The sequence below is a fragment of the Apis dorsata genome, unplaced genomic scaffold, assembly GCF_000469605.1.
Source record: "Apis dorsata unplaced genomic scaffold, Apis dorsata 1.3 scaffold_19, whole genome shotgun sequence".
Lineage (NCBI taxonomy): Eukaryota > Metazoa > Arthropoda > Insecta > Hymenoptera > Apidae > Apis > Apis dorsata.
This window is the reverse complement of record NW_006263321.1, coordinates 425,736-434,053: the sequence shown is the minus strand read 5'-3', so window position 1 is coordinate 434,053 and position 8,318 is coordinate 425,736. Positions and strand designations below refer to the sequence as shown.

The 8,318-nt window shown below is 22.2% G+C and overlaps 2 protein-coding genes across 9 annotated transcripts in view; one reads left to right on the top strand and one right to left on the bottom strand.

The window, feature by feature from the left end:
- The window catches only part of LOC102675711 (serine palmitoyltransferase 2), a 9,046-nt gene extending 6,912 nt beyond the window's left edge, over positions 1-2,134 (bottom strand). Inside the window, exon 1 of one of the 3 annotated variants that reach the window (XM_006607818.2) lies at positions 1,829-2,134. In XM_006607818.2, coding sequence (XP_006607881.1) covers positions 1,829-1,960 — 132 coding nt within the window. In that variant the 5' untranslated portion in view covers positions 1,961-2,134. The remainder of the gene's footprint in view (positions 1-1,828) is intronic. The other 2 variants (XM_031509834.1, XM_031509833.1) reach the window with 2 other exon arrangements.
- A 1,966-nt stretch (positions 2,135-4,100) lies between these two features.
- Positions 4,101-8,318, top strand: part of LOC102674902 (reticulon-1-A) — a 16,988-nt gene continuing 12,770 nt past the window's right edge. The window contains exons 1-2 of one of the 6 annotated variants that reach the window (XM_006607811.2): positions 4,101-4,313; positions 4,487-5,239. In XM_006607811.2, the coding sequence (XP_006607874.1) occupies positions 4,513-5,239 (727 nt within the window). In that variant the 5' untranslated portion in view covers positions 4,101-4,313; positions 4,487-4,512. Of the gene's footprint in view, positions 4,314-4,388; positions 5,240-7,176; positions 7,644-8,318 lie in introns of those variants that run through there. The other 5 variants (XM_006607812.2, XM_006607810.2, XM_006607814.2 and 2 more) reach the window with 5 other exon arrangements.

Genomic DNA, 8,318 nt, shown 5'->3' with positions numbered 1-8,318 from the left:
TAAAATAAATATAAATATAATATAATAATAAATAAACAAAAATGGAAAACAATATGGCAATATGAAATTAAAAAATAAAATAAAATAAAAATAAAATCAAATCGTTAAACATTATAAATATTAATTTTTATTGGAAAATAAAATATATGAAGTTATTAAATATAATAATCGAAGTATCAATTATTAATATTATAAATATACTTTTTTTTTAAATTTATTATGAAAAAAAATTATTTTTATACAAATTTCATTATTATACATTATACATTAAATATGCAATTATACATTAAATTGTTATATTTTATTTATATATAGCAAAAATAATTCGATTTCCTTTAATTCTAATCAGTTTTCTTATTAATCTTTTTTTAATCATATTATAATATTTGATGTTTTTGTTAAAAATAATATTTTTAAAAAATTTCGACACTATAAATATATATTGCTTTAATTTATTGAGCATATTATTTCAAAGTTTATTGCGTTCGTATTAATTTAATAATATGTTTTTTTTCTTAAATTTAATTAATTTTATTATTAAAAATAAAATTTTAAATATAATAAAAATTAATATTTGAAATCTGAATAATTTAATAGATCAAATGAAAATATGATATAAATATGATTTTTAAATTTTTGTTCCTGTTTTCAAATTTTTTTATTTTAATTGATATTAATTATTCAATGAGAATATTAAATTCTCAAATTTTGAGGTTAGTTTTGAAAAAATATTACAAACTATTGAAACGTAATAAAAGTTCATATTTTATATTATTACTTTTTTTTGATAATTGCAAATATTTTTTTGGCAATTGATATTGCAATATATTTGTAATATATATTTTTTTCATTGAAATTAATATCTATAATTTTGTTTTCTATATTATGATCATTGATAAGAATTAGGTTAGAAATATGTACGTCGAACTGATAATCAAGTCTTTGATTATATATACTTGAAAAATACGAAGAAAAAAATTAAAAAAAAAATATTAATTAATATGACAAATGCGTAAATCTTTTTAATTATCATATTTAATACGTTATATCAGTTATATTGAATGCAAAATTTAATTTTTAATTATTCATTTATTAGAAACAACTCACTTATTTAAAGAAATTAAGCCTTATAATTAATTACAAATAAAAAATTTTTTCTTATAAATTCGTTTTATTACATTATCATATTTAAAGGCATGATTAAAAATTAATAATCAACTTGATTTTCAGTTTGATTCGTCTAATAAATTCAGTTCTTGCCAATTAATATTACAACTATGTCGCGAAGTATTTCAACAAATGTTCTATGTACAAATAACATAAAAAAACATTATTAAAAATCATTAATATGAAAGTAATAAGTAAATAAAATGATATTTAATTCAGTAAAATAAATTTAATTAATGTTAATTTAATAATAATTATAATATCAAATATATGCTTATAAATATTATATAAGGAAAGAGGATTGTTTTATATTGCAATTTCTTGAATTGAAAGTCATTCGATATATCTTACAAATAATTGAAATATAATTGAAACACATTTCGTTTGCTCATATGACAAATTTTAGATTTAATTTTTATATACTTTCTTAATAACATTAATATTAATGTACATTTAACAAAATACTTTTGCTACTTTTGCTACTAACATTAAAATTAAATTAAATTGTATTATATAACGAAATAAAATATATTTAAATCAAAGACATAAAAATGAATAATCATAAACATTATACTAATTTTTAAACGAATTTTAATTGTCTCAGAAATTTTATTTGATAAACTGAATTTTAAAATAAACGCGTGACAGGTAATGATCTAACCTGTACACGTCCATTGCTTTGTAAATCAGCATGGCCGTTGGCTAGGATGTCCTCGTGAAAGGTTAAGCCGTTTCTGCTTATTTTCTGCTCGTGTGTATTTAGTCTTTTCCGGATGATAGCCTGAGTCGCCATATTGCAAAGGGCGAATCTTTCACTAACCGTTGTAGGACCGGAGAGAGAAGAGAGAGAAAGAGAGAGAAAAAGAGAGAGAAGGAGAAAAAAGAGAGAGTAAACGCGTCAGTACAATACGAAGAACAAGCAAAGACTGACGCTCAAGTAAGCCACGCGTCGCGATCACGATACTAGTTGCGCATGCGCTTCGATTTTGCTGACTCTATGACCGCGATTTATGGAGAAATATAGGGATAATGCAAGAACATACGAGTACATGCGCATGCGTATAAGTTGAATTAGCCTGATTATTCTTAGGATTAATATAATTAAGAATAGCAATAATTTTAAATTAATTTTTGTAAATTAAAATTAATTCACTCTTTTTTATATTTGGTAATCATAAGTTATGTTATGTGGTACATTATATATGCTAATAATATATATCTGTTTATGTTTATTTAAGTTATGATTTATAAATTATATAAAAACTAATACACATATATTAAATTAGATATATAATTTGATCAAAGTTAAAAAGAAAGAAGATAGTAAAGTTTATTAAAATATTATAAAAAATAATTTATTTATATTAAATTTTCTCTTAAAGCTTTAATAATAAATATTTTTTTATTTTTGATCAAAAAATATTTTTAATGCAATATTTTTAAAATTTATTTATTTTTTAATTAAATATTTTACAAAATTTAATTATTATTCATCGCTATGAAATTGTAATTTCAATTTCAAATTGTGTAATTTAAAATATTGTACATGCGTACTAATATTTTGTATGTACACAATGAATGTATAGAATTAAACGGTGTAAAGAGATGTGTATTTGATACAATTCAAATGAGAAATTATCGGTAATCATCAAATAATTTTTCGATACTTTTTTGTATTTCAAATTCGCCATCGTTGACGAATCATACTCGAGGATCAGTTGTTTTTCAGACATCATTAAAAGTCGAAAATATTTATAATTTATAATTAGTAAATAAAATGTTTATAAAAGCAAATTAATTATTATTTTACAAATTTCTCAATTTACAATTATAATTTGAAATAAATGAAATAATATTAAAGTATACAAATGTAAAAATATTTTTATTAATATAAAGGTAATATTTGTTTATTTATCTAAAAATTGAAAATCTTATTATAAAATCTTATTATAAAAAAACACAATGGTGATATATATATATATATAAAGAACAACTCCATTACATATAAAATTGTACTCAAACATAATTTCTTTCAAGATGAATTACAAAACTGAATTAAAAAACATTATTAAAAAATTTAACTTCTCAAGGAATTCTATTCTATTGAATATAGTAATTTTGTGATCAGTATTAGCATTGTTTTAGATATTCATTTTTATATTGATTTCAAAACATATTCTTTTGATACATCAATTTTGAGCCACAACATAATTAAATTAGATAAACAAAAATAAATTTTGAATCAAAAATTTTTCAAAGTTGAGTACTTTTATAAATTTAAATTAAAAAAAAATTAATAATCTTTCATTGTTTTTAATATTTTTTATTATTATTATTTAATAATATGCTAATTAATTAATATATTACAAATATAACATATTATCGCATCTTATTAAGATTACCTCATAAGATTATCACATACTTTTAATTTTTCCAATATGACTCATTGTCCTGACTGACGAGTCCCCTCCAATTCCTTCTTTGCAAAATTAAGTGGTGGGGACAACCAACTTAATTCTTATTGGTTCGAAGTCAGGAGCGAACATTACGTATCAGATCCCTTAATAATAATATTATGTAGTTTTAATATTTTTTATTTTATTATTGTTGATGTATAAGATTTATTTATTTTTTTTTAATTTAATAAAAATAAATAATATGTAATATATTATATTAAAAATTTATCATAAAAAAAGGATGCTAGAATTATGATAATTATGATATGTTAATATATATGTATATGTAGATATGATATGTAGATTATTTTCATTATTATATATAAAATTATAAATTAAAAATATATATATATATATATAATACATAAATATAACTCAATATTAAAACTTCTAAAAATTTTTATTTTTGCGTTTATTGTCACCCAATATATATACATTCCTGGTACAGACAGGAATAGTGGGGCAGAAACCCTCTTACGCACACCCCGTGAGATATTCCGTCGGAGAACATGCTTCAGAATCGAATCTACCTGAAATAGTGAACGTTAAACCAGTTTTTCATTTTCAATGTTCACTGCTTATCGTTAATCTTTGAATGTGCATCGTTTTAATAAAAAATAAAAAGTTAAAAAGAATAGAACAATTTCTTTAATATTAAAAAATTCAAAAAAGTGAAATTATATAAAAAAGGTAATAAAAACGCAGTGAAACATCAACGTTATAATTGCAAATTACAATTATTTACAAATACTATTTTAATTGTTAAATATTTTAAAAATTATATTAGAAAAAAATATTAAAAAATTACAAAGAAAAGAAAAAATATTGGAAGTATTCTAAAGAAAAGTCAAATTCTATGACAGGATAACACTCCTCGCGTGCAGCAAAGATGGCCGAGTTAAAGGAGCAACCAATCAGAAGGGAGCACGATTCGATGGACGATTTTGAGCATCTCGAACACGTCCAGGATGGACAATCAAGTCATCTTGAAATTCATAACGAGAAAATAGAAAAGAGTTCGAAAAATAATTTCGATATGGAACAGGATATGATTAATTTTTCATCTAATCAATCATCAAACGAATTAGAAGATCCTAGAAAAGCGACAATATTACTGTTAGAGTCAGAGAAAGAAAGACCGGCTGAAGAAAATAATTTTGAGGTTAGATCAAAGGAGCTCGACTTCTTATCAAGTAAAATAGATGACCAATCGGAAGTTATGACGATTCAACCGGTTAATAAAAAAGAAGAAGAGAAACAAGAAATTGCAGAAAAAGAAGAGGTTAAGGAAACCAAGATTCCGGATCGCGAATCAGAAATCATTCTTAATACAGAGAAAAAAATAGATAATTCATGGAATATTATCGAAAAATCTCCAGTTCCGGAATCAATTTTGAAACCGGAGAAAAAAGAAGAATGTGTAAGTGAGAATGTGCTTGCTGATATAGAGAAAAAGGAACGAATCAGTGCAACAGAAACTGGAGAATCTGAATTTGAGTCAGAAGTTGAGGTATCTCCAGTAAAAAGTTTCAAATCAGTAAAACAGGAAGTGAAAAGAGAACCAGTGGAAGAAGTGGAAATTGCACCGAAGGAGATATTTAGTAGTATGGGGATAGGTAAGTAAATCTAGTTTTCTATTTTATTGAAATTTTATAAAAATAGCAATATAATTTTTATATTTTTATATTATCAATATTATCTAATAAGTTAAAAAAAATAGTTAAATCTATTTTTTTTTGTATTTTATATATATTAAATATTAAATATTTTAGAAGTAATACTCATAAATATTAATAATTAATAACCTACAAAGTTCCGAAAGCATAAAGCGATTAGTGTGAAATTAATTTAGCATCTTTGCACGAAGTGAACTTCCGGTTAGTTACAATATCATTGTTATTTTGAACAGTAATAATGTGATTAGTTATTTTAGATACATCATATCTCTTTTCAAAATATCTTTATTCTCTTTCATTAGCTTATAGCAATAAAAAATTCCACAAAAAATATCTCATATTAAATATTTCACTTTGAATATATTTTTTTGAAATGTATTTAAGAAAATAATGTTATCGTTATACCGTTACTTACGTACAACTGTACATCAAATAACGGTAATTGAAGATTTTACGCTTGAATTTTTATGTAGATTAAATGTTTATTATTCTTATTATACTGCCATTATGTTCTTAAGAATTTTAATAGATTAATGTTATTTTTTTTGTGATTATAATTTTTATATACATGTAATAATTAATTATAAAATGATTAATTTTTATCCATTAAATTTAATTTGAATAAAATGACAATAGCCAAGTAACGAATTATCGATTTTTGAATATATGTAGGTGTATAAAAGTATACAAAGTTGAACAACTATGTATGAGTAATTATATGACATGCGTCAAATGATGTAATATTTTTAGCTTTTTTGTATTATCAATTTTTGTTGTTTTTTATTTAAATAATTCAAATAATCCTTTAAATACTTTAGCTTTTTAATATCGAAATTTTTATTGAAAAATAATATAATAAATAGTTATTATTATGTTAGTATTATATGTTAGTATTATATTGAACAATAGCTAGAAAAAATTAAATGTTTTATATTTTTCATAGAATAATTATTTCTTCAAAACTTTATATATTGATACTTATTAAAAATAAAATATGAATTAAGTGAAATTACATGTTACCACATCATATGTCACCATAGAAGAAAAACGAGTATATTTTGTGTATGGTTTCTATATACTATGGATCGAAGTAACTTGTATCTTCTCCCTATATTGATCCATAGCAGAGATACCTTACGACCTCTTTTGATAGAACCAATGGGTAAAGCTAACCCATGGGAGAAAATATTTTGCATTAAAAATATATTTTATAAAATAAATTATTAATAATAAATAATATATTATATAAAATATTAAATTGTTTAAATTTATATCAACAAAATCATATTAATTCAAAATTATCTTTTGTAAGCATGAAATAATTTTTTCATTCTTCTCGAAGATATTTTTATACATGATTTCAGAAGGAAAAATTCCATGTGTCTGAGTCATGAATTATTTTCATTGTCATACATTATTATAACATATCACGTTTTTCTTGTTAATTATATTAAAATAAAATGAAATAATAATTTTATTTATTATAATAATCATCTTATAAATTTAGAATGTAATTAAAAAAAAATTTAAAAAACTTATTTTAATTAAGAAAAAAACTACATATTTTAATAAATTTAAGAAATGTAAATTGTATAAAATTTTTTTTTTTAATTTTTCTCAAACAGATATAGACAATTTATTAAACAAGTTTTTTTTTAATAATTTTTAAATATATATTTATTTCTATTTGAAGTCTTTAGATAGTTATATTTTAAATTTCGCGTCATCTGTCGTCTTACTTTGGAACTCACTAGATTTTCTCACTATAAAACGCGCCATCTTTTATCAACGAAAACAACTACTTGTTCTTCATTCGAAGCCTTATCGCTTTTCAGTGCGTAGCAATGGCGCATTGGGATGGTGGGGATATCTGGAACTGTCCATGGGTCGATAATACTAGTTAGTCTCGTTCTCACCTCGAAGCATAGTGTATCGTTAGGAAGTTACAATATAGAAATTAAACGAAATATTTTATTTTCCTCAGAATTTGTTTTAAATCATTTTGTGCATTAAAAACAGACGAAACAAGTCAAAAAGATTTATTCGAATGTGCGTAGAGGATAAAATCAGTGAAAAATAATAAAAAGGTGAAAGAAAAAGAAAAATAAAGAGTTTGAATCGGAAAGTGCGTCATTTGCAACTATCGGCTTGAATTGTTAAGCTAGTGTTCGAATGCAAGTCATCTTTGGTTCTATTGAAACGCAAGGTTAGGAAAAAATGAGAATGGAGCCGGCATGTCCTATGTCTCCTGGGAAGGAGAAAGAAGATGTTACCGCGGTTTGCAAGGAATCATGCTTCGTTGTAGCCAATGGCAATTCTTGCTTCTGGAATATTCTTGATCCATGTATGTTCATTTTTCATATTTGTTTTTGACGTAAGATGAAAGATGTAAAGTATTTAAAATAATATAAAGCACAAGTCATGTACTTGTTTGACGTAGGAAACGAATTGCAATTCATAATCAGTAGAGTGCGTATTAGTCGCAACAGTAGCTTTACAAGCAAATGACAGATTATTATATTGTATTATATTATATTATCTAATATTATATATATTACATGCTATTTATTTATACTATTTATATTATATATTATATAGTAAAAATAAAGGATTATTGTATAAAATAAATATATTTTAAAAGAAAATACATTATAATACTTTACATTGTAAAATTTATTGAGTAATATAATTTAAATATTATTTAAATATAAAAAATTGGATATTCTTAATTAAAAATTAAAAGATTAATAATAAAACTCAGCTTTCTTTTATTATTTTAGAACAAGTATCAAAAAAATATGATAAAATAAAAATATATTAATACTATTATTGTATCTTAAGTTTAAATATCAAGAAATTTCTTGACATAATGTTCAACAATAAAATGTAGAAGAAATGTATATTTTAAAAGAAAATATTGCAATCAATCTTAATTTTAAAAGGCTGATTTATTATAATATTATAATAAATAGAGTTCTTTGTTTATTTTATAAAACTTATATTAATTCCTACATAAGTT